The following is a 26,806-nucleotide window of genomic DNA, read 5'->3' as shown; positions in this document are numbered from 1 at the left end:
CGGGAAGCTGGGACAGGGCCCGACGGCCTCACCGCGAGTCCTGCGGGCTGAGGACCCGGCCAGCCGGCGGGCATAGGTTTCCAAAAGAATGGCCCGCTGTGAAGCCTTCGTCCCGGGGGCTCTGGACGGGGCGGCTGCTCCCAACCGCTCGCCGACCTGCGGCGCCCCTTCCCCGGGGCAGCTGGGACGCCGCTGCTCGCCAGAGCCACACCTCTCGCCTTGGTCAGGGGTGACGGCGCCCGCGTAGCCAACGAAAGTTTCTCGTCCTGCTGACCACAGAGGCGGCCGGACAGCTCAGCCGGGAATAAGGGGCGGGCACAGCGGGCGGAAGTGCGCCGCTTCCTTCCGGCCGGCGCCGCACGAGACTGGGCGGGGCGCCGCGGGAGGGGGCGGGGACTCGCATTGACGGACGGCTCTTCGGGCCTATGGATGCGGCCGCGGCGGCCCGGCCTTTCCCCGGCGCGCCCCTTCCCCGGGGGCGGTCGACGCCCCTCCAGCCCCCCATTTGCAGGGTGTAGCACAAAGCTCCGCCGCTGCCTGCTCCTCCCTGTCCTCGCGGCGCGCTGCGGCCCGTCGTGCGGCCCCGCCCCCGAGGCCCTCGGCGCCGCCTCGCCCGGCCGACCTCCTTCCCCGTCCGGAGCCGCGCGTGAGGACGGCTGAGGCCGCAGGTCTGTGGCTGCGTGTCGGGCCGCGAGGGGCCGCGCAGTCGCCAGGCTGCCGCGGCGGGCCCCGAGGGTCCCGCGGGGTGGGCGGGAGCCGGCTGCACCGTCGCGGGAGTCGCTCGGGGAGGCGCGGCCGCGGCGGCTCGGGGCGTCCCGGAGGGACCCGGAGCGCCCGCGTCCGCGCGAGAGGCGGGGTCCGGGCCTGGGAGTCGCGAGTGAGGAAGTTTGCGGGGCGACTTCTCCGCAGTTGGCCGCGGGGCGGGGCGAGGGCCCGGGCTCGGACGTGCGCGGTCGCGCTCTGTCCCGGGAGCCCCGGAGCAGGGGCGGAACTTCTCGGGCACCCAGGTGTGGGGATGCTAGGTGCAGCGCGAGCGGAGCGCAGGTGCGCGGGTCCGGGGCCCCGCGGCGCCCGGGGGTGCGCGGCCTGGTGTGGTCACTGTTAGGCACAGAGAACTGCTTGCCAGTCCCTTTTCAAGCGCTTAATGAGCTTTCCTGTTCATTTAACGGGGCAACTTTGTTTCACAGTTCCTGGGACCCTGGCGGTGCCTGACACGTAATTGGCCCAATCGTAGTTGTTGATTTTCTGTCTCCCCTTGTTAGAAGGTAGCAATGGTGGAATTTAAACAGCTGCCCCCTTTATAGAGGGCGTGACTTGAGGTTCGAGTCACCTCCCAGGTGTCCCCGCACCCCCACCCCGCAGTGTTCCAGCCTCTCGGTTTCCAGCGTTTAAAATTAAGTCTGCCTGCCGTGAATGAATGAGTTGTATCCTGTTGGTCCGTCCTGTCCTATCGGGCGAATGCTCTCTACCTGTAGCAATTAATAAACTGCTGAAACAAACATGTCAGGCTTACTGGTTGTATTTCATAAATGATGAGGAAGATGCTATTCGTCCCTGCGGGGAGTGAAGCCAGGTGTTCCCGGGAACTGGCAGCCGCTTACTCACTGCCAGCACACCCCCGCCTCCCACTCGCAGCTTCCAAAACCAGGCTCCGGCTCCCTGCCGTCCTCCCACTGGTGCTCCCCGGCAGAGCAGCTGCCCTGATTGGCACACCCCCGCCCGCAGCACCACTGAGGCATATCCCCGAGGCTGGCAGTGTGAATTGTTTTAGAGAACATTCGGATACCCAAGACAAAATATTTCAGCTCTTCTGAGCCTGCCTGTCAACAAATTTACTCTTGAATACCTCCCACGTGGTCAGCTCTGAGCAGTGCAAAGTTATATAAAACTGTCTAGTTATGTGACAAATTGCATGGTAACTGCCCTGGCTCAGGAAGGGAAAAGATCCGCAGGGAATTGGAGCTTCCTGGAAGAAGGGCAGAGGCTTGTCCCCGTCCTGGCTCCTGGCCGTGCCCGCCGGACAGCAGGTGCTTCATGACTGTGGTTACGTGCTTATTCCTGTTGTCCCCTGCGTAGCCTTGAAGGCTGATTTGGATGGGAAAGTGGCCCAAGTGGACTTGGGGAGCATGGATGGGTATAGAGTGTGTGGGAAGAGACGGTGATGACACGTGGATGGGCCATTCATGTCTGTATTGTTTGTAGGAGTGCTTGGAAGAACAATGCGTGTGAGTCTTTGACATGATGATATCCATCCGGCAGAGAAAAGAAATAAAAACCACAGAAGTTTCTGAGCATTTTCCAGTACAAGAAGAAAATGTGAAGTTGGAAAATAAAGTGCCATCTGGTAGGTGATTTAAACTTAAGCAGTATTTTGGATTGCTTTTATTCCTGTAAATTAAGATATTCTCCAATAGGGCAAAAATTAGATAGACCTACCAGTTGAATGAATATGTTCTGGTACCCTGATGACTCTGATTGCAGTCTGATTATCTTGGCTTTCCAGAGCTTTGATGAAAGCTGGTGTGTTGCTTTGTTCGTTAGCTTCCGGTCATATAAAATCTGATTCTTTGACTCTCTAAAGCAATGCTTGTCCCTGCCAGATTTTAGAATATTCCTAATTTTTTTGTCTTGTGTGTGTGTTCACCTAGTCACCCTGACCTTCTCAGCTAATTTCCTTATTTAAAATATTGAAAAATGGGGGCCGGTGCTGTGGCATAGCGGGTGAAGCGGCCGCTTGCACTGCCTGCATCCCATATGGGCGCCGGTTTGAGACTCGGCTGCTCCACTTCCGATCAAGCTCTCTGCTATGGCCTGGGAGAGCAGTTGAGGATGGCCCAAGTCCTTGGACCCCTGCACCTGCATGGGAGACCCGGAGGAGACTGGCTCCTGGCTTCGGATTGGCGCAGCTCCAGCCATTGCAGCCATCTGGAGAGTGAACCAGTGGAAGGAGGACCTCTCTCTCTCTCTCTCTTCATCTCCTCTGTGTAACTGTGACTTTCAAGTAAAATAAATAAATATTTTTAAAAAAATATTGAAAGGTGAGAGGCCAGCACTGTGGTGTAGTGGGTAAAGCTGCTGCCTGCAGTGCTGGCATCCCACATGGGCACCAGTTCTAATCCCAGCTGCTCCACTTCTGATCCAGCTCTCTGCTATGGCCTGGGAAAGCAGTGGAAGATGGCCCAGGTGCTTGGGCCCTTGCACCCACATGGGAGACCCAAAAGAGACTCCTGGCTTTGATTGACCCAGCTCTGGCCATTGTGGCCATTTGAGGAGTCAGCCAGTGAATGGAAGACCTCTCTCTGCCTCTGCTTCTCTGTAACTCTGCCTTTCAAATAAAATAAATCTTTTTTAAAAATTTAAAATGTTTTGTTTATTTTCTATGAGATTCCTGAACTTTTCTGTTTTTATTGAGAGGAGAAGAGGAAGGGAGTGATCATAACTTGGTAAATTGTTTGTATAATGCTGAGGATTTGAGAAGAGATATATCAGATGGCATTCATGACCATCTTTTCGCCTCTGAGTTACTTTCATAGATAAGCATAGTCAAGATTTGAAAAGAAAACATGAAACGTTTCATTGGCCACTTTGGATATCTCAAAGAATTTATGTTCTTTGTAGCCATGTTAATTCTTACCTGCCAGAGCTAGTAAAATAGCTTGAGGAAACAATTTAATTAAATAAAAATGATCTGTACTGGGAGGATATGCTACCAGCAGCTACTGGATTGTGGGCAAAGTATTTTCAAAAGTACTTTTTTTTTTTTTTTTTTAACTCTGGAGGGAGGGCCCAGCAATTTACTTATTTATTTAGAAGATTTTATTTATTTGAGAGGCAGAGTTACAGAGAGAGGGAGAAACAGAGAGGGAGGTCTTCCATCCACTGATTTCACTTCCCATATGGCTGCAACAGCCTGAGCTGGGCTGATCCGGAGCCAGGAGCTTCTGGGTCTCCCAGGTGGGTGCAGGGACCCTGTCACTTGGGCCTTCTTCCACTGCTTTCCCAGGCCACTAGCAGGGAGCTGGATAGGAAGGAGAAAAGCTGGGCCATGAACTGGTGCCTGTCTAGGATGCTGGTGCTGCAGGCAGAGACAACGCACTGTGCCACAGTGTCGACCCCAAAGTACTTTTTGAACACCCAATGCAGTGGAAGTTCAAGTTTGTCTTCCTTTTAAATTAAAACATAATTTGGGGGATTGTTCACTTTACCCAAGAAATATTTACTCATGTCAGAAATTTTAAGAATCCTGAAAAGTAAAAGAAAAGTGAAAAAGAAGGAAAAGATACTCCCACTAAGCACCCATCCTGAGCCCGCCCCCATTGAGGCTTTTTCTTGTTGTCTTAGTGTTGTCTGCACACGCGTCCCCACGAACATTCATTTTTAGTTTTGCAAAGCAGAGATCTTCATACTGTTCTGTAAATCGTTACTTTTATTATGAGCATGAGTCAGTTTATTTAAAAAATAATGTCTCTATAGTCTACCATTGTGTAGCTGCAGCAGAACTTAACTAATTCCTTGTTGAATTCCTTGTTAAGATGGGATGGTAATCACCAGAAATGTGGTAAGTATCTCTGTGGCCCAGTGGCCAAGACTTTCATAATTTCCTCTAGTAAATGCCTAGAGGTGGGATTCCTGGTCAGATGGTGTGCCTGACTCGGTGGCTTTTACTCCCTATTGTCATTGCAGAGAGGTGCCAGTTTGGTCCTCTACAGCAGTGTTCGAAGATGTCTGTTTTCCATACATGTAGCAAATGCTATCAAATCAGCCAAGATTTATTTTTTAAATATTTATTTATTTGAAAGTCATAGAGTTATACAGAGAGAAAAGGAAAGATGGGGGTGAGGGGTCTTCTATCCTCTAGTTCACTCCCTAAGTGGCCACAATGGCCAGAGTTGCGCCCATCTGAGGCTAGGAGCCAGGAGCCAGGAGTTTGCTCTGGGTCTCCCATGCAGGTGCAGGGACTCAAGGACCTGGGCCATCCTCTGCTGCCTTCCCAGGCCATAGCAGGGATCTGGATCAGAAGTGGAGCAGGCAGCCCTACCTGCTGCGCCATAGCACCTGCCCCAAGATGTTTTTAAAGTATAGCTTGTTGTTTTGATTTGCATTTCTTTGACACTGCTGAATTGAAATGAATTTAAACATTGATTCTCTGTTGGCCATTTTGTCTTTCATGTGCCTATCCTGAATCTGTTTGCTACTGGAATGTTCCTTTTTTTAATTATCTTGAAGTATTTGTTTTATAGTAAAGATATTCATGGGCTACAAATATTTTTCCTGTTTTATATGTTTTTTGAGTTATTGTGGATTATGTTTTCCTGTGGACTTTCTAAAGATTTTAAGTAATCAAGTTTTTTGTCAGCTTTTAATGAGTAAACCACACATTGTAAGTAGATCATCTGAAAGGTTGCTTACATCCTAGATGTGTAATGCATTCTTTCCTCATTTAACAGTCTTCATAATTAAATGATAGTTGTTCATTGATGCTGGATATAGGCATAAATAAAGTCACGTACTTGTCCTTGAGATATTCACATTCCAGTTGGCAAAAAGGAAGCCTGGACAGTGAGGTACAGTGGAGTAGAAACTGTAATACAAGAGCAAAAGCAAGTTTGTGGAATCACCAAAGGAGCCTCAGATTGCAGGTGACAGGGGAGGTCTCACCAGTGACGGGCAGGTGGAAATGGTGAATTCTTTACTAACCCAGATATTACCTGTTTTGTGTTTTGTAAAGGTTGTACCAGTAGAAGATTATGGAAGATTGTATCATTTACAGTTGGTGGAACCGTTGCCCTTTGCATGGGACTTCTCACGTCTGTCTACCTTGCCACGTTACATGAGAATGATTTGTGGTTTTCTAATATTAAGGTATGCGGTTTCTATGACTATTGTATGATGTACTCATCAGTGTTGCCAGTAGTGAGCCATGTAGGTGAATGACTACAGCAGTGCGGTTTTGCTATGAACAATCTAATCTCAAGGCTTTGGTCCTTCCTGTTTTAAAATAACATATCAGAATTTTTATAATCAAGTGACTTTTCCTTTTCATAAACTTAATTCTGATTATATAACAGTTCCTCTAAACTACAGTATTTTTTTCCACAGTGGATTATGAAATTGGTGTAGTAACATTTTTTAATGAAATCAGAAAATGATGCTGTTATATATCATAGAGTTGAGAATTGTTTTGTGACCTTGTAATTGCATTTATGCATGTACAAACTGAGCCCCAACAGAAGTTTTTTTTCTGTTGGTTATAATGGGGGGAAGAAAAAAAAAAATCAAAAGCCAGTACTTTAAACTGTGGTTTTTTTGTTTTTTTTTTTTTTTAAGATTGATTGATTTGAAAGGCAGAGTGACAGAAAAAGGGGAGAAATGAACACAGATCTTCCATCTACTGGTTCTCTTCCTGAATGCCTACAATAACCAAAGCTGGAAAATGCAGTGAACCATAAAATGGGATTGCTCTTTCTGTCTCTATTCCCCCCTTACTGTCTTGCCACCTCTCAAAATATAAGTAAACAAATAAGTCAGCTTGTTTTGATGCATAGCTTTTTCATGTTAGCCATTTTCTTCTTTTTCTTTTTTTTTTCTTTTTGACAGGCAGAGTGGGCAGTGAGAGAGAGAGAGACAGAGAGAAAGGTCTTCCTTTGCCATTGGTTTACCCTCCAATGGCCGCCGCGGCCGGCGCGCTGCGGCCGGCGTACCGCGCTGATCCGATGGCAGGAGCCAGGTGCTTCTCCTGGTCTCCCATGCGGGTGCAGGGCCCAAGGACTTGGGCCATCCTCCACTGCACTCTTGGGCCATAGCAGAGAGCTGGCCTGGAAGAGGGGCAACCGGGACAGAATCCGGTGCCCTGACTGGGACTAGAACCCGGTGTGCTGGCGCCGCAAGGCGGAGGATTAGCCTATTGAGCCATGGCGCCGACAATGTTAGCCATTTTCTGTGAACTTTTTGGAGATCCCATTTGTGCATGGCTTTTTAAATTTTTTGTACCAAAATGAACTTTTTAATTGCATTTTCCATGAACCTGTTGAAGTACCCTCATGTTTCATGATCTCTTACCTCATTTACATGGCTTCTAATGATCAGTTGGTTGCAAAAGTCAATACTTACTTTCAAAGCCCAAGATTTATCATCTGTTATGAGACTCTTCAGGAGCGCTGATTGAAGGACAGGCGTTTGACCTAGCGTTTAAAGGTGACTGTATTCCCACATTGGGGTGCCTGGTCTGATGGCAAGCTCTGGCTCCTGACTCCATTTTCCTGCTAATGCAGACCCTGGGAGGCAGTGGTGATGGCTCAAATGGTTGCGTCCTTGTCACTTACATGGGAGACCTGGATTGAGTTCCTGACTTTGGCACCAGCCCAGCCCTGGCCATTGAGGGCATTTTGGGAGTCAACCAGTAGGAGGGAACTCTCTATCTCTTTCTCAAATAAGTAAATACAGTTTTAAAAAGAAGGAAATAAAAGGAATTGATGCAGTATCTAAAGGCATTTCCCGGCCAGCGCCATGGCTCACGAGGCTAATCCTCCGCCTGCAGCGCTGACACCCCGGGTTCTAGTCCCGGTTGGGGTGCTGGATTCTGTCCTGGTTGCTCCTCTTCCAGTCCAGCTCTGCTGTGGCAGAGAGTGGCCCGGGAGTGCCATGGAGGATGGCCCAAGTGCTTGGGCCCTGCACCCCATGGGAGACCAGGAGAAGCACCTGGCTCCTGGCTTCAGATCAGCGCAGCGCTGGCCGCAACGTGCCAGCCATAGCGGCCACTTGGAGGGTGAACCAACGGAAAAAGGAAGACCTTTCTCTCTGTCTCTCTGTCTCTCTCTCTCTCACTGTCTAACTCTGCCTGTCAAAAATAAAAAAATAAAGGCATTTCCCAGGGAAAGTTTTCTGCAACCTCTTGAGCTTTGGTCCTGTTATTGGAATGATTCTCCAAAGGAAACCTCTTTGAATGATGTATAATTTCTATGAATAACTTCAAGTATGATTTTATTTACTATTTGAAAAGCAGAGAGAGAAATGGAGAGATCTTTTATCCTCTGGTTCACTCCCTAAATGCCCACAACAGCTGGGACAGGGACTCATTCCAAGTATCCCACATGGTGGCAGGGACCTGGTTCCTTGAACCATCACCTGCTGCCTCCCAGGGTGAGCATGCCAGGAATCTGGTATCAGTAGTGAAGCTGAGACTTGGAGCCCAGGCACTCTGATTGGGATGTGGGTGTCCAGATGGTGTCTAAGCTGCGCTAAATGCCTGCCCCTTGTGTTATTTTTTTTTAAAGATTTATTTATTTATTTGAAAGTCAGAGTTACACAGAGAGAAGAAAGGCAGATAGAGACAGAGGTCTTCCATCTGTTGGTTTGCTCCCCAATTGGCCATAAGGGTCAGAGCTGTGCCGATCCAAAGCCAGGGGCTTCTTAAGGGTCTCCCATGTGGGTGCAGGGGCCCAAGGACTTGGGCCATCTTCTACTGCTTTCCCAGGCCACAACAGAGAGCTGGATTGGAAGTGGAGCAGCTGGGACTTGAACCAGTGCCCATATGGGATGCTGGCACTGCAGGCGGCGGCTTCATCCGCTATGCTTTAGCCCTCCCCCTCATGTGTTTATTTTTAAAATCTGTCATATCACCTTAAGAGTATAGCATGTGTCTATGTGTATATATTTACATGTTATCAAGGCATCAGAGCATAATAATTCTTATTGTTGGGTAATAGTTGGTAGTCTTATCAAGAAAAGTTTTACTCACATCTCTTTAGTACTTCAGATTCCCTAGAATTAAGCAGTGTGGTGCTTGTTTACTAACATAGGCATCTTGAATAAGGGCTGAGCCATCCCTGTGTGGGTGTAGAGCCACAATTAAACACAAATAACTGCATGGCAAGAAGGCACGTGGAAGAGATTATGTAACCGTTGTAAACTACAAGTTAATTTTTAAAGATTTATTTATTATTTGAAAGACAAAGTGACAGAAAGGGAGAGAGACACAGAGATCTTTCATTCATTGGTTCACTCCCCAAATGGCCACAACAGCTGGGGCTTGGCCAGCCCGAAACCAGGAGCCCAGAACTTCATATGGATCTCCTGTGTGGGCAGCAAGGGCCCATACTTGAGCCATCTTCTGTTGCCTTCCTAGCCACAGTAGCTGGGACTCACACAGGCACTCTGATACGGGCTGCTGGCACGGCAAGCAGCAGCTTAACCCATTGCCACCATAACTCCAGCTTGATAAACTTTGAGTTTAACTCTTTAGCTTAAAGCTTACTGGTGGCCTTGCTAGTGTGCTTACGTAAATATAACACATCCTCAAGAAAGCTGAGCATCTTTGAGTCCCTTCTTTACTTGCACTGGGTTAAGGAAGCTGTCACATTTTCACCTTGTCTTTACTGAGTACATGCTCTGTGGATAACATTGAATTAAACACTGGGGAACCTGGAATGAATAACAGATTCCTGGATCTGGCAACAGCTTTTCCAGCATAATAAATGTGTTCAGTAAAATATACATTTTAAGACCAATCTATGTGGAATCCCAGTATATTTTTTTTAAGACTGATTACTGGGGGCCAGGGCCGTGGCTCACTTGGTTAATCCTTCACCTTCAGCGCCGGCATCCCATATGGGCACCAGGTTCTAGTCCTGGTTGCTCCTCTTCCAGTCCAGCTCTCTCCTGTGGCCTGGGAGAGCAGTGGAGGATGGCCCAGGAGGAAGCGCCTGGCTCCTGGCTTTGGATCGGTGCAGCGCCAGCCGTAGCAGCCATTTGGGGAGTGAACCAACGGAAGGCAGACCTTTCTCTCTGTCTCTCTCACTGTCTATAACTCTACCTGTCAAATAAATTTAAAAAAAAAAAAAGAAAAATAAAGACTTTTATTTATTTGAAAGACAGTGTTACAGAAAGAGGTAGAGACAGAGAGAGAGGTCTTCCATCTGCTGGTTTACTCCCCAGATGGCCACAATGGCCAGAGCTGAACCGATCCAAAGCCCGGAACCAGGAGCTTCTTCCTGGTCTTGATGTGGTTGCAGGAGCCCAAGGACTTGGACCATCCTCCACTGCTTTCCCCAGCGCATTAACAGGGAGCTGGATGGGAAGTGGAGCAGCCAGGACTCAAACCTGTGCCCAAATGGGATGCTGGTATTTTTTTTTTTTTTTTTTTTTGACAGGCAGAGTGGACAGTGAGAGAGAGAGACAGAGAGAAAGGTCTTCCTTTGCCGTTGGTTCACCCTCTAATGGCCGCCGCGGCCAGCGCACTGCGGCCGGCGCACCGCGCTGATCCGATGGCAGGAGCCAGGTGCTTCTCCTGGTCTCCCATGGGGTGCAGGGCCCAAGCACCTGAGCCATCCTCCACTGCACTCCCTGGCCACAGCAGAGAGCTGGCCTGGAAGAGGGGCAACCGGGACAGAATCCGGCGCCCCGACCGGGACTAGAACCCGGTGTGCCGGCGCCGCTAGGCGGAGGATTAGCCTAGTGAGCCGCGGCGCCGGCCGGGATGCTGGTATTGCAGGATGGGGCTTTAACCCACTGCACCACAGCCCTGGCCCCTCAGTAAATATGTATTGAGTACCTAGCACTCTGGAGAAGGTTACAGGCAAGTACTTGGACAATGATAGGATGTGCAAAGTCATAGTGCTCTGATGCAAAGAGAGACAGTTCTGAGAGCAGATCAGAGGGTCACCAGAACCCCTCCTGGGAAGGTCAGGGAAGGTCGGGAAGTTAGCTAGAGGGAGTGATGGTTAACAAGACCTGCGGGGTGGGTAAGAGTTAGTGAGGCAGCCTGGAGAGGAAAGGTAGTGTCATGAGGGAGAAACACGTGAAGGAAATTCAAGATGAGAGCCTTGGAAGTGGTGGGCATTGCGGGAGCACAGACGGGGAGGGGGGCTGCACTGGGAGTGGGGAGCTGCAGAGACCTGTCGTCTGTGTCTCAGATCTCAAGCCGTCTCTGCATGTGGTCATGAGCCCTGGTGTAATGGGGCAGTGTTGTCGTCTGTTAGGATTTTAGAAGGATGGCTTGGACTATAGTGTGGGGAACAGAGCTGAGAAGGACAAAGCTGAAATCATAGAAACTGCTGAGATAATCCAATTTAGTGGATTCATCAGTAACTGAATGTCCAATTAACATATGTAATAATTGAGTAACTACAGCTCTGAGTATGATACGGAGCTCAATTCTGATGTGCAGGGAAAGATTTCAGAAAGAGAATAAAGATAAATCATACGGTAGAAGTCAACTGGATGACTAGGCGGCTACTTGTGAAGGGGAAGTTAAGCAGACCACTTTGGGACAAGGCGTGCCAACCAAGGTTTAGATGCAAAGAGGGAACCAGCCAAGTCAAGATCTGTCAGAACATTTGTTTTTTTAATTTATTTGATAAGCAGAGGGACAGAGGGATCTTCTATTCACTGGTTCACTCCCCATATGTCTGCAAACAGCCTGGAAGCCTAGGACCATATCCAGGTCTCCCATGTGGGTAGCAGGGACCCTAGCACTTGAGCTATCATCCGCTGCCTTCCCTGGCAGGGAGCTGGATCAGAAGCAGCAACCAGGATTTGAACTGGCCCTCTGATATGGGATGCTGGTGTTGTGGACAGCAGCTTAATCCACTGTGCCACAATGCTCACCCCTGTGTCAAAGCATTCAAAGCATAGGGAACAGAAGCAAACACCCTCTGAGGTAGGAGTAAATCCAACAAGGACCATATCAGAGAAAGTACCTGTGGGCAGGATTTTATGAGCAGTGAGGCGACTGGTACAGGACAGAAGATCAGACCATGTCTGGTTTTATTAGCTGGAAGGAGTTGGGGAGAAATGACAAATAGTCCAGAGCTTTGAGGAAGCAGGCTTGGAAGGACGAGTCTTGACTCGTTGTGCGAAAGGCTGTTGAGAGGGAGGAGTTGTCCGCCTGACCTGCTCTGCTCTGTCCCAGCAGCTGGATAGGTGGGTGTGGACGTGCCACTCACTGAGACAGTGGACACAGTGGGAGGAGCAGATCCGAAGGTGCAGTGGCTTCTGACGCCCAGCTACCCCGAGGCAGGCCATGCTTCACGGGTTGAGGGTGCTGTCTTCCTCCGAACTTGCCTCCCTGCAGGCACCTGCTACAAGTCTGGGGGTCCATCAGTGACCCTATTCTGGTTCAGCTGGTTACCAGCTCTCAGGCTCCCACCACCTGCTCGGGTTCAGTAATGCACTGGACCAGCTCCCAGGACTCAGGAAGGGGCTGTCCTCGTGGTCATAGTTTTATAGGGAGAGAGATGCTCGGGCCACGATCTGCAAAAGGGTCCCAAACATGGAGCTTCTGGCATCCTTCCTCCCTGGGATCAGTCCACACTCCCCTCCTGACACAAACCAGGGCCACCCCGAGTCACCTGTTAGCGCAAACTGAGACGCGGTCTGGGGGATCCACCGTCAACAGCAGGGAGACAGAAACACTCAACACTCGGAAACTCCATGCATGCAGAGGCTATCTGGCTAGAGCAGGGATGCGGAGCAGCCGGAGCAGCCATGTCTGCCGTCCGGCGGAAGCAAGACAGGAAATGATGAGTTCAGGGTTGGCTGTGCCCGGCCCAGGAGAGCTATGGAGCGAAGCAGGCTGGAGCTCTGGGTCCCAAGGCAGGCGTCCCATCTGCGTTGGAAACGGACGTTTTCATATTGCCAGCTCGGGGATGTGTGGGCGAGCTTGTTTCAGAAGAGAGGAGAAGGAGAAAGAGAAGCCCGGCCAGTTCCTGTTTGCGCCTCACATGCCATCTGGGAAGCTGTGACACAAGCACTCCCCCCGCGGTTTCTCCGCTCCCGCCACCCGTGTTCCCTGAGACTTAGGGCTGCGCTCAGCGTGTTGTTGCATTTTCCCTTTAACGTCTCATACCACAGGCTTTTTCCCCCTTTGTCACAAGAGGAGTCCTTGGGTAGCGTGACCATCTCTCAAGCACGATGATACCGCTGCAGAGGCACACGGTTTCCATTTCTGCCTGGGCTATCTGGGTCAGCTCTGTCCCATAGAGCTCTCCGGATGGAGGAGATCTTGTGCACCATAATACACCAGAGCGTTATGATGCCAGTGTATTATGCCATCAGAAATGTGCTCTTACAACTCACTCCAGTTTCACATTGCGAGACAGGGAATAGTTGAGAAGGGCAAATTGGCTTCTGTTTTGTGTCCGTGGGTTATAACTTACCCTCATCAAAATTGCTGGACTAGTTTTTAATGAAAGTACTTTTTAAAATTTTTAAATACTTTTAATTAGTTATATTTATTCAGAGATAAAAAAAATCTTGAAAACAGACAAGTACACTCTGAGTTTATGCTTTTAAAATTACTTCTTAAATAGTTTTTTAGTATTTGAAAAATAGGAAACCTGAAACAGTAACTTGAAAGTCGAAGGAACAGGTACTGATTTTAAATGATCATGTGCTTTCTCAGAATTTTTTTATATTAAAAAGTTACTTTTGTACTACCTTAGCCATTGTGTTAAATTTTCCTTAGAAATTTTTTAAATTTTAAATTTTTTTTAAAAATTAGAAATTTTTAGAAAGACTTATTTGTTTGAAAGGCAGGGGTACAGAGAGGGGGAGAGATCTTCCATCCTCTGGTTCACTCCCCAAATGGCTGCAATAGCCCCCAGGGCTGGCCCAGGTGGAAGCCAGGAGCCAGGAATTCTACCTGGGTCTCTCACACCCGAGGCAGGGGCCCAAGCACTTCAGCTGTCTTCTACTGGTTTCTCGGGCACCTTTGCAGGGAGCTGAATTGGAAGTAGAGAAACCAGGACTTGAACCTCTGTACCCACATGGGATGCTGGTGTTGCAGACAGTGGCTAGATCCCCTGCGCCACAATGCTGGCCTCTGTTAAATTTGCTTTGGTACTGTTTTAGATGCATTTGTATATATTTCATTTAATCTGGCTGTCTCCAGAGCCTGGTCACTTTAAATTGTCCTTTGAGTGCCAACTACTTTTTTGCTGCCCTTTCTTATCCACAAAACAAAGGGCACAGCCTATGTTCAGACTTGCCTTCATGGTGCTTGGCCGGTTGTCAGTGTTAAGTATCAGTCTCATTGCAGGGGAGTCCAGCCTCTGGTGTTGCAGGCGGTGGGGTAGGCAGTGGTGAAGGGGAGGCTGCTGGCCGCTGTGAGAGATCTGGCTTGGAACTAGACAGGAGGATGTGCTTTATGGAGCTCAGCTCGGGGAGGAGATCATTAGTGCAGCAAGTAGGAGAGCCAAGTAGGCATTTTTAATGACTCGTGTTTACTGGACACGGTAACAGCAGTCTTCTCTCTTTTTATTTTTTAAGCACATATATTTTTTTTTAATTGTATAAACTACTGTGACAGTAACAGATTTTTACAATGAAAAACATTCCCCAGTACTCTCTACCCTAAACAGAACCTTTCACTTCCCCCTTCATTCTTCACCCTGTATGTTTGTCTTTTACTTGTGTATGATCCCAATATACAGTTTATATAATCTGCTTTATCTGATATTAAAGCTCACGCTTTTTTCTGTATTTTCCCATTTTACATATTTTCATGAGACTTTCACACTTGTTATGTAATTGATTATGGGTTACATCACTTAATATTTTTGAAGTCTTTATCCTCAGTTATTTTACCATTTCTGTACTTCCCAGTTTTGGATAGTTTACATTGTTCCTCATTTTGGGTTAAGCTGCTGAAATTGCTTCTCATTTTAAAGTGACCACCTAGAGAGGTCAGGCCCTCCTTTTCTTACCAAGGACAATGAAAACCAGCCCCGTTCTGTCTGTGAAGAAAGCGCAGAGGTCTCTAATCCAGAGGGCCACCAGATCTGGTGGGACATGAAGGAGTGTACAAGGATGCTGAGAGAGGACTCTCACAGCCACGTGTTTCAGATGAAGCGTGTGAGAGCAGAGTTTTCCTGTGTGTCTGGCGACACTGTCCTGAAGGGACATGGGCACAGGTGTCGAGAAATGCTAGAAGCTTTCCTGGAAGAAAGCAAGCAAGAGTACTGACAGACAGAATTGCAGAGACAACACGGGTCAGTAGAAAGGGGAGTAGAGAGAGACAGCTTTCATTCTGAACACCTGGAGAAATGGAGGGAAGGACCCACTCTTGTAAACCATCGTGCATCCTAACTGATATTCCATGCCCCTGGCCTCTCCCCAAAAATGAATTTCTCATCAGGAGCTGGTCTGATGAGAACTTGCCACATTCAGAAAGGCCCAAGAATCAGGAAGCAACTGTCCAAAGATCTGTACAGTGATACCATGAGGAAAAAAAGGGAGAGAGAAACGAAAACAAATGATCGATGAAGAACGCACCAGAAAAATTTTATAGCAATATTGTCATGTTAAAAAATGCATAATAAAGCATGAAGGAAGTGTTAAGAGTGTTCATGGAAAAAGATGAAATTAGAAGATAAGTTTATGGGGCTGGCGTTGTGGTGCAGTGCGTTAAGCTATTGCCTGCAACGCTGGCATCCCATATGAGCACCAGTTCAAGTCCTGGCTGCTCCACTTCTGATCCAGCTCCTTGCTAACGTGCCTGAGAAAGCAGCAGGAGACAGCCCAAGTACCTGGGCCTCTGTTGCCCACATGGGAGACCTTCATGGAGTTCAGGCTCCTGGCTTTGGCCTGGCCCAGCCTTGGCCATTGCAGCCATTTGGGGAGTGAACCAGTAAATGGAAGATCTCGATCTCTACCTTGATCTCTCTGTCTCTATCTCTCCCTCTGTAACTTTGCCATTCAAATAAATCTTTTAAAAAATTTTATTTTATGTGAATCAGTTTGGAAATCTGTGCATAGGTTTTTTATAATACACATTTTTCATGAACTTTTGGAAGATTCCATGTATGTGTGAATTTCAAAATTTTTGCATCATACTAAACTTTTGTTTTGAGAGATGGATGGATAGAGCTGCCATGTGTTGGATAATTCCCCAGATTCCCACAGTGGCTGGTTGGGTGGGGCTGAAACCAGGAGCTGGGAACTCCGTCCAGGTCTCTGGAGCCATCACCTACTGCCTTCCGGGATGCACATTAGCCGGATATTGAACCCCGGGCACTCCAGGGTAGGATGTGGGCGTCTTAACAATGAAGCTACATACCTGCCCGAAACTTTTAGTTACATGTCCCACAAGCTGTTTGAAGTATCCTCGTAGACACCACATGTAGATGAATTCAGAGAGATGAGAAGGTATACACCTTTTTCAAGGAGGTTTAGGAAGGCAACAAAATGAACATGAGCTGGCAGAACATGGGCAAGAAACAGCACTAGAAGATAAGACCATGATAACCAAGATAAAATCAAGACCTGAATCTGCAGAAAGCTCAGAGAGAAACGTTGACAGAATGATGAAAACAAGCAGATGTATTAGTAACCTTAAAATGTCGGGGACAGAGTGCCAGCTGTGGGCATTCATGATGTATATCCCAACCCAAAAGTAGACAACTAAAACAGTGAGACAGAAAAAAGAAGCTTAAAGATACAATTGAGGCCAGCACCGCGGCTCACTAGGCTAATCCTCCACCTTGCGGCGCCAGCACACCGGGTTCTAGTCCCGGTCAGGGTGCCAGATTCTATCCCGGTTGCCCCTCTTCCAGGCCAGCTCTCTGCTGTGGCCCGGGAGTGCAGTGGAGGATGGCCCAAGTGCTTGGGCCCTGCACCCCATGGGAGACCAGGAGAAGCACCTGGCTCCTGCCATCGGATCAGCGCGGTGTGCCGGCTGCAGCAGCCATTGGGGGGTGAACCAACGGCAAAGGAAGACCTTTCTCTCTGTCTCTCTCTCTCACTGTCCACTCTGCCTGTCAAAAAAAATTATAAAACAAAATTATATAAACAATGTAGTAATAATTTGTAATGTTATATAATGTAATAACAATAACAACCTGAGTTAGAAGAGGAATGAGAAGGTAAAAGATTATGGAGACAATTTGATTTCTTCATCTTTCATAGCTAGAAGTAAAAAATTTTCATTTAAAATTGATAAGTCGAGAAATAGGTGTAGTGTACAGGAAACTTCAAAAAGTAGGTGGACAGTGGAATTAAAAGATAAATTTGAAATCTATGCAAATGAAGAGTATTCAAAGAGTTCTTGGACCTTATTATGCAAAAGCTGCATGAATTCCAATTCCAAGTTTTGGGGCATTGAGCTTTTTTTTTTTAAATATTTATTTATTTATTTGAAAGAGTTACACAGAGGAGGAGAGGCAGGGAGAGAGAGAGATCTTCCATCTGATGGTTCACTCCCAATTGGCCATAATGGCCAGTGCTATGCTGATCCAGAGCCAGGAGCCAGGAGCTTCTTCTGGGTCTCCCACGCAGGTGCAGGGGCCCAAGGACTTGGGCCATCTTCTATTGCTTTCCCGGGCCTTAGCAGACAGTTGGATTGGAAGTAGAGCAGCCCCTCTGCCTCTCTGCGTTGCATCCTAGATAGTTTTTGTTTTTTTCCAAAATCGATGCAGTGGCTGAGCATGCTGAACCAGGCAAATACTGAACCATTGTTTCCAGGGGAAAGATGAGTGTGTACATATATATGTACATTGTGCACATAGATTAAAATTTTTAATCCTGAAAACATCCTGCTATGTTCTGCTCTCTTTGTTTTACAAGATATGAAGTTGGACTCAGAAGTGTTAAGTGACTTGCCTGAGACTCCCCCAGCATCCATGACAGAGCTAAAATTCAAATCCCATCCACCTAGTCCCCAAGCTGGAGCGTCCTGCACTGACCCCTGCTGTCTCCATCCTCTGCTCCTCTGTGTGTGAGAGCTGAACCAAAAGGCTGACCACAGCTGGGAAGCACACATATCGGGCAACTGCAGTGTTTCTCCATTCTATTTATGACCTAAACTGGGACAGGGAACGTCCAGCCTGCGGGCCGTGTAATACCTGCAAAATCACTTAGTTTGCCAAGGAACCACAGATGGGACTGAAAATTCAAATCTGTAGAAGGCTAATTTTTAAAAACCACTTGAGAACTTGTTTATTCTTTTTTGATGTCAGTTTAAGATAATTTTCTCACCAATTCTCATGTCAGTGTGATATTGATACAAAAAGAACAGATTCAGTATAGTTCAGTATAAGTTGATAATTTTGTATGGCCTGCCGATGCTGTAAGTATCCAAATATTATAAATATATATAAATATTATATATGTTATATATATATAAAAATATCCAGATATTCCCCAACCCTGTCTGAAATGACTGCAGAAGTGCTGCAAGTACTGATTGAAGTCATTACAAATAGAGAAGAAAAAATTACAAGTAAGGAATCAGTGAACAATGAGGATGAACTGTTTGCAACCCAGGTAATGTTGGAAAATGAAACTCAGTGACTAGTCCTACTTATATAGTACAGTGAAATGAAAGTCCTAACACTAGGAAAGAAAATAGCACATTAAATGTGTCACACACTAGGAACAAATCATTTTTATGCCAGGAATACCAAAGATATTATTGAGAGATCTGTTGGTATATTTGTTTGTTGTTGTCAGTACTGCAAAAGATGCAGAAAACATGTGAAAAAAAAAAAATCAGACATTTCCTCATAGCATGTACAACTTGAAACATGAACAGAGCCGATGAACCTACCATGTCAATAAGATGAAGGACAAAACCCATCCTTTTTTCTCAAATGACGAAAGCATTTGATAGATTTCAACATGGGGGTTGTTGTATTGTAAAAAGTGTAAAAACACTCAACCACCTAGGACAGAAGTGAACTTGAGCCTCACAGAGGGCATTTGCTAACAACAGCTAATACAAAATACATGATGAAGACTGGAAGCTTTCCCCTAAGATTGGGAACAAGACAAGGATGTCTACTTTTGCCACCTGTGCTTAGCATTTTTACTGGACAGTCTAGTCAGAGAATTTAGGCAAGAAAATAAAAATGGAAGTCCTGCAAACTGAAAAGGAAGAAGTAAAACTATATATATGGCATAATCTTATTTATACAGCCCACTAAAAAACTAGCAAAGCTAATAAACTAATTCAGCAAAGTGCAGGATACAAAATCAATATTTAAAAGTTAATTACATGTAATGGCAATGAACAAGTCAAAAATGAAATTAAGAGAATAGTTTCATGTACAGTACCAATAAAAAGAATAAAATACTTAGGAATCAGATTTAACAAAAGCAGCATTGGGGCCGGCGCTGTGGCACAGCGGGTTAATGCCCTGGCCTGAAACACTGGATGTCTAGCTCTCTGCTATGGTCTAGGAAAACAGTAGAGGATGACCCAAGTCCTTGGGCCCCTGCACCCACATGGGAGACCCAGAAGAAGCTCCTGGCTCCTAGCTTCGGATCAGCACAGCTCTGGCCGTTGCAGCCATCTGGGGAGTGAACCATTGAATGGAAGACCTCTCTCTGCCTCTCCTTCTCTGCCTCTGCTCTCTCTGTGTAACTCTGACTTTCAAATAAATCTTTAAAAAAAAAAAAAAAAAAAAAAAGGAAGCATAAAACTTAGTCCCTGCCACCCACTTGGGAGACCTGGAAGAAGCTTCTGGCTTTGGTCTGGCCCAGTCCTGGCCGTTAAAGCCATCTGTGGAGTGAACCAGCAGATGGAGGATCAATCTCTCTCTCTCTCTCTGTAACTTTCAGTAGGTAAATAAATATATGTATATTTTTTAAAAAGGTAACAAATGTAGATAAAAGTTTGGAGAAATTAGAATCGCTCCATGTGGGTGGTGGGAATTTTAAATGATGCAGCTGCTGTGGAAAGTAGTCTAGCCATTCCTCAAGTTAAACACAGGGTTTCTGTATAATCTTAGCTGTTCTGCTGCCAACTGTATCCCAGGGAAGATGAAAACATGTCCACCCTAAGGTTGTACACGCTGGTTCCTAGCAGCATGGTTGTGCTAGTCAAAAAGTACAAACAACCCAAGAGTCCAGCTGATGAATGAATAGATAAAAGTAGCTTATTCCATACAATAGGTTATTTGACAGTTTTGAAATTGATTGCCAGTATGTGCCACAACACAGGTGAATTTCGAAAATATGCCAAATGAAAGAAGCCAGGCAGGAAGGGCTGCCTATTACATGATCTCATGTACATGAGATGTCCAGAGCAGGTCGAGCTGGAGAGTCAGAAGTTTGTCTAGGGCTTGGCGGGCGTGACCGTTGACAGAACGACAGTTCAGTGGTGCGGGTTTCTTTTTGGGAAATGCAGATGTTGTAAGATTGATTGGAAGATACATGCGATACATGCAGTAGTAAAAGCTGTTGAGCCGTACACTTTAAATAGGTGAGTTGTATGGTTTGTGAATTCAGTCTTAAGCTGTTAAAAAAGAATTAATGCTTTGTTGTTGTTTAATACAGCTTGCACACATCGCAGACTCAGTGCTAAGTAAGACCTTGCCCAGCAGAGAAACAGTTCTCCAAAAGAACTCTCTGTGACCATGGGAAGGTCTTCATCAGTGCTGTGCTGTCGAGTGCTATAGCTGCTAGCCAAGTGTGTCCAGGAATCCAGGAACTGGCTTTTCTATTTCCATCACACTTAAGTAGGCATATCCGGTTAGAGGCTAATGAATTGGACAGCGCCCCATTAGAAGTGTATCTCCACGCCAGAGCTCTTTCTTGTCACTGCTGTTACTTAACATTGCTTAGGAAGTGCCAGTCACCCAAAGTAATCAAAGTAAGAAAGCACAAACATGGGGAAGAAGGAGATAAAATCATTATTTGCAGATGATGTGACTGTATACCTGGAAATTCCGGGAGAATGAGCTGGAAAAAAGTATCTCACAGGCAAGAAAATGCAGAAGTGAGCAGGGTATGAAATTAAATACCCAGAAACCAAAATATTTTACTTTAAAATTTGTCAAATTGGAACTACCAGAGAAGGAGGAACTCAGATAGGCCTTTTAGAGTTGCCTGGCATTCCTGTGACGCTGCCTTATCCGCTTATGCCCAGCTTTCCGGGCTCTCCTGATAACCTTTTCTTCCCTCAGCCCTTCGCTGCACCTTCTTCCCACGTCTTTATCCTCAGCTCATGATACTGCTCCTGATAGCGCTAGGTAGAAGCAAGCTGGCTGCATCTGTCTGGATCTCTGCCCATTTGTACTGGCTTTTCTCGCCCTGGTGTAGGAGACCCATCCCCCTCCCTTCTGCTGACACACGCTGTTCGGACAGTCGATCAGTCGATTCTGTCTCTCTCGCTCTTGCATCCTGTGGGAGAAGCCTTCTCTGACCTTGAACTTCTGTCCCATTTTTCTGCTCACTTATAACACCAAAACTGCCCCTCAGAAGTTGGGCAGCCTGTTCTTTCTTCCTGTTTTCTCACTTGAACCCATACCAGTTGGGCTTTTACCCTGATGCTGCTTTAAAAATGTTCCCGTGGAAATCGCCAGTGACCTCCAAGACACTCCGCTGAGTGGTCGTTGTGCCTCATTTTCCTTGACTCATTAGCACAGTTTTCGTGGCCTGCTGGCGCCGTTCTGGATTTACCCAGGCATCGTCAGCAGATACGTGACGCCCTTGCAGTCTGCTCAGCCTCCTGACCTCTGACAGGCAGGGAACCTGGGACTTGGCCCTTGAGTTGTTGTCCACTGTTGCTGTCTTGTCTGCAGCTCTGGCTGTCACCTGTCTGTCGATGGCTCCCCTCCGCACAGCCATCCCCTGCAGGCCATCTTCGTGTGGATGTCCAGTAGGTGCTTCAGGCTTAACCAGTCCAGAACCAAACATCTGGCCAGTTGTTGGGCACTTCTCCCCAGTCTTTTCCAGCTCTACAGATTGCAACCTCGTCCTTCAGGTCCTTCAGCGGTGCACATCTCACGTTAGCTCTCTAAGCAGAGCCAGTCTGCTGTGCTCTCATGGCCTCCAGGATCAGGTCTCCTGCAGCCTCTGCCTTGGCATCCAGCTGGGTCACGACGCAGCTCCCTCTCTGATTTCCCTGCCTTGCCTTCACCTCCTTGTCCAGTCTGAACTCAGCAGCTCTAAAAATATAAACCAGCACATACTCCCAGTCAAAGCCCTCCTCACCCAAACTGAGCATATCCTGAACCAAACTCCTCACCTCCTCCCCCCGCCCCGGACCCACACTCGCACCTCCAAGCCCCAGCGTCCCAGCCCCGCTACCTCTCCAACTCTTCCTGCCCATTACCCTCCTGACCTTATTCGCTGCCCTCCTTTGCTCCCTGCCACCCAGGCCACTGTCCCTCAGGGTGCCTGTGACAGATAGGCTCTTCCCTCAGTACCTGCTGGCTCAGAGCCTCACCTCTTTAGGTTTCTGTCCAGGTGGCACTGTGCCAGTGAAGCCCTACCTGCCTACCTTTAAAATCACACCCCTCACACCCCTCCCCTTCTCTCCCTTCCCGGGTTGACATTTTGCATAGCATTTATATTCTTGCATTGTGCAATTTACTGATTCTTTTAAAGATTTACTTAGGAGCTGGCATTGTGGCACAGAGGTTAAGCCTCCACGTGCAACCTGGCATCCCAAATGGCCCAGCTGCTCCACTTCTAATTCAGCTCCCTGCTAATGGCCTGGGAAAAGCAGCAGAAGATGGCCCAAGTGTTTAGGGCCCTGCCACCCATGTAGAGACCAAGAAGAAGCTCCTGGTTCCTGGCTTCAGCCTGGTCCAGCCCGGGCCATCTGGGGAGTGAACCAGTGGATGGAAGAAGGGTCGGTCTCTCTCTCTCTCTCTCTCTGTCTTCCCCTCTCTCTATAATCCTGCCTTTCAAATAATTTTTTTAATGTTTAAAAAATATTTTTTAAAAAAGATTTATTTATTTACTTAAAAGAGTGATAAATATCTTTCATCCACTAGTTCGCTCTCCCAAAGACTCACAACAGCCAAGTTGAGGTTAGACTGGAGCTAGGAGCCAGGGACTGAACCCACATTTCCAAACAGCGTGGCAGGAACCTAAGTGTTTGAGTCATCATCCACTGCCTCCCAGCTGCATTAGCAGGAACCTGGATCAGAAGCACGGAGTACCCGGGCTGGAATCAGGCACTCCAGTGTGGGTGCAGGAGTCCCACGTGGCGGCTTAACCCACTGCATCATGACACCTGCTCCCCAGATTCTGTGTGTTCTTCTCTCCTCTACTCTAGATTATAAACTTCACAAATCCAGACATTTTTTGTCTGTTTTATTCTCTGCTGATCTCCCTCCGGAAAATATGCTTGTCATGGCAGGTGTTTGGCCTAGTGGTTAAGATAGCGGCCATTGGGGGGTGAACCAACGGAAAAGGAGGACTTTTCTCTCTCTCTCTCACTGTCCACTCTGCCTGTAAAAAAAAACAAACAAACAAACAAACAAAAAAAAAACTACTGTATCCCACGTCAGGGTGCCTGGGTTTACATCCCAACTCTGGCTCCAGACTCCAGCTGCTCACCAGTGCAAGCTGTGATGAGTTAAGCACTTGGATTCCTGCCAGGCACATGGGAGACCCGATTGCATTCCAGGCCTCTGACTTTGACCCCAGCCCAGTCCCACCCTAAACTTTGCAGGTATTTGGGGAGAGAACCAGCAAACTGGGGGCTCACTGTCTTTGTCCCTCAAATAAAGAATTGGGGAAGCAGTACTAATTTATTCATCCATCCATTCATTTATTCCTGACACTAGGCTTGTAAGAAAACAAAAAGCATGATTGAATGACTGTTGAATGAATGAATGAAGAGAATGATGGGTTGGAGGGGAAAAAGGCCAGGTAGGAGCACGGGATCTGGCGGGGAAGCTGATTGAACAGTGGAGGCACAGGGCTGCTCCTTCTTCCCACTGTTTCCTTGATAGCCTTTTTCCTTTACTTACAATGTGTTCTTTCTCATCAAAACATTAACTGCATTGATCAAGGACGGAATGCTGAGACTTTCGTGTTTCCCCAGCAAATCAGTGATGGGAAATGATAATTCTCATTTGGTTGAACACACTTGGGCCATGCATCTTTCAGTCTTTTTTTTCCCCCTTCTGCTAACATTTTTTACTGTTGCTTTGTCATTTATCTGATATTGCAGAACTTGGCATATCTTCCCATTGAGTCCTTGTGCAAAGCAAAGAGTCCTTAGAATAAAGAGGGTTAGTCTGTGGCGCTGGGCACACCCGTCTCTCAGTGTGGCCCCGTGGGCACACTGTCACCTCAGCAGCGGTCTGACTGCCTCACAGGCACCGCTTGGCAGCTCTCACGTGCCTCAGCTCTCGTCAACTCGAGGGCAAGAACCATTCCATTGTAACAGATGGACATGAATTTAACCAGACAATAAACCATGTATGTGCCATAAATGTGTTTGCGGAGGGCATGGTTCCCAGTGCAGAATTTTTAAGAACAGCTGTCCTATCGCGAGCTTGTTTCTTGGTGAGATGATTTGTTAACCTAATTCTGAAACAGATTACGTTCATAAAGTTAATCTGTCAATGGCTTCTCCCCTACTACCCACATTCTAATTATTCTGGGGGGAGGGGGCAGTTTATACAAGCAAAATTTATGTACACGAGGCTTAAAAACTAATTTGATCTGTTCTCTTTCCAAATCTGGTGTCATTTGTCTAAAAGGGGTCTTTAACCTTTTGTGCATTGCTAGCAACTTGCCTCAAGGCCTGTGGGGCATACAGATCATTCACTGAGAACCGTCATTTTATTTTCCTCGCTGCTTTCTCCTATTAAATTACTCGAGAAACGACTTAGTTTGAGCTGCACAGTTCTTTTAGAAAGTGCAGTTCTTTTTGTCTTCCCACTTCTTCCTGTCATTATCTTCGCAAAAGATGTTTTCATTCCCTCCACAAACATTGCTTTCCCTGTGGAATCTATGCAAATTAGAACATGGAGTATTTGTTCGTTTTGCATTCTTTAGAGGGTGACTTCTGTTGGTGTACATTTTCACTGGCGTGATCCACCAGGCAAAGTATAAATTGCTGTAAAACTGGAAAAGTGTTTGAATGAATAAAGCAGATGTTCTCTTAGCATGAAGCAGATGTAAAACTTGCAAGTGTCTGTCTAATAAAGTATAGCATTTGGTTCTATACAGCTGGTGCCAAGATTACCGATTAATCACGTTTGAACGCATTTTTACTAATTAGGTCCCCCTCTGTTCTTTACTGTTTGGGGTATTTTAAAGAGAGGGGCGGAGCACAAAAGCTTTTCACTTTGAATGCTTTGAGCAACATTTGTTTCTTTCTGTGGTTACAAGGCCATTCTTTCATTCTTGGAGCCGTATAGGAAATGAAGCCCATGGATGCGGATTACTGATTTAGCTCTGCAGTCTGATTTGGGGAGGTTGGTTTGCCGTTAGGATCTTACACTGAAAGTAATGGTTACTACTTGGAACACTTTAGGACAGCTGGAGAGGAGAAAAGGAATGTAATTAAACTTAATGTTTTCCTTTCTTATTTGCATGGACAAAAGCCAGTATTTGTTCAGTTAACATCAATTCATAGCCTCTGTGCTTGTCTAACCAATTAGGAGTTTGAACATTGTTTTTTTTTTTTTAATTAATTAATTAATTTGAAAGTCAGAGTTACAGAAAAGGGAAAAGAGAGATCTCCAGTCTGCTGGTTCACTCCCCAAATGGCTGCTATGGCCAGGACTGGAACAGGCCAAACCCAGGAGCCAGGAGCTCTGTCCAGGCCTCCCACAAGGGTGGCAATACTGGGGCCACCTGCTGCTGCCTTCCCCAAGTACATTAGCAGGAAGCTGGATCGCAAGTGGAGCTGCCAGGACTCACACTGACACTCAGTGGTACTGGCATCACAGGCAGCAGCTTAACCCACTGTGCCACAATGCCAGCCCCAGGAGTTTCAACATTGTAGAAACAAATGATACCAGTTTCTCAGATTAAAGATGAGTGGGTTGACATAACTACTAAAAAGTGTTGCTTGTACTGCTATGAAAGACAGCACAACTCAGTAGCAGCTAAGAAAGCTTAAACAGCTGTATTCTAGGGGCCAGTGCTGTGTCATAGGTTAATTAGCATCCCATATGGGCCCCAGTTCAAGGCTTCTGATCCAGCTCCCTGAGAATGTGCCTGGGAAGGCAGCAGATGGTGGCCCAAGTGCTTGGCCCTCTGCACCCACATGAGAGACCTAGAAGAAGCCCTGGGTTTTGGGCTTTGGACTGGCCCAGCCCTAGCTGTTGCGGCCATTTGGGGAGTAAACCAGCAGATGGAAGATTCTCTCTCTCTCTCTCTCTCTTCCTTCCCTCTCTCTCTAATTCTGCCTTTTAAATAAATAAATAAATAAACTGTATTGTTACATATTGCCCATCATAGAAAGCAGGAGTAGGGAATGTCAGACCCGTGGGCCTTCAGCTGGTCTGACCCTGAAATTTACTGAAACTCAGTAAATCTACAGCAGGCTGATTTTTAAGTCAATAATTTGGTATGGCCTGCAAATGATGTTATAAATATCCAAATTGCCATTGACAGAAAAAAGGTTCCCCACCCCTGAGGTGGGGCTAGTGAAATTACATTTTTTTTTTTTTATTTGACAGGTAGAGTTATAGACAGTGAGTGAGAGAGAGAGAGAGAAAGGTCTTCCTTTACTTGGTTCACTCCCCAAATGGCCACCACGGCCAGTGCTGTGCCAATCAGGAGCCAGGTGCTTCCTCATGGTCTCCCATGCATGTACAGGGGCCCAAGCACTTGGGCCATCCTCCACTGCCCTCCTGGGCCACAGCAGAGAGCTGGACTGGAAGAGGAGCAACCGGGACTAGAACCCGGCGCTCATATGGGATGCTGGCGCCGCAGGCGGAGGATTTACCAAGTGAGCCACGGTGCCGGCCCATGTGAAATTACATTTTCGTACCTGATGGACCTTTCCTCCGTGCTTTATTTTCACCTGAGAAATTTGTTTGCTGTGAAAGGAAGTTCAGTATATAGGCAGACTGGCTACCCACTTTCTGGTTTTTTGTTGTTGTTGTTGTTG

The 26,806-nt window shown here is 47.0% G+C and overlaps 1 protein-coding gene across 6 annotated transcripts in view; it reads left to right on the top strand.

The window, feature by feature from the left end:
• The first annotated feature begins 530 nt into the window (after positions 1–530).
• DPY19L3 (dpy-19 like C-mannosyltransferase 3) overlaps positions 531–26,806 on the top strand; it is a 91,958-nt gene continuing 65,682 nt past the window's right edge. For 5 of the 6 annotated variants that reach the window (XM_008274580.4, XM_070061984.1, XM_017350639.3 and 2 more), the window contains exons 1-3: positions 531–668; positions 2,203–2,344; positions 5,729–5,862. In XM_008274580.4, the coding sequence (XP_008272802.1) occupies positions 2,239–2,344; positions 5,729–5,862 (240 nt within the window). In that variant the 5' untranslated portion in view covers positions 531–668; positions 2,203–2,238. The remainder of the gene's footprint in view (positions 669–2,202; positions 2,345–5,728; positions 5,863–26,806) is intronic. The other variant, XM_070061985.1, reaches the window with a different exon arrangement.

Source organism: Oryctolagus cuniculus, chromosome 18, assembly GCF_964237555.1.
Source record: "Oryctolagus cuniculus chromosome 18, mOryCun1.1, whole genome shotgun sequence".
NCBI classification, from domain to species: Eukaryota; Metazoa; Chordata; class Mammalia; order Lagomorpha; family Leporidae; genus Oryctolagus; species Oryctolagus cuniculus.
Note: the sequence above shows the minus strand (reverse complement) of the source record. Positions and strands in the feature narration are given on the sequence as shown.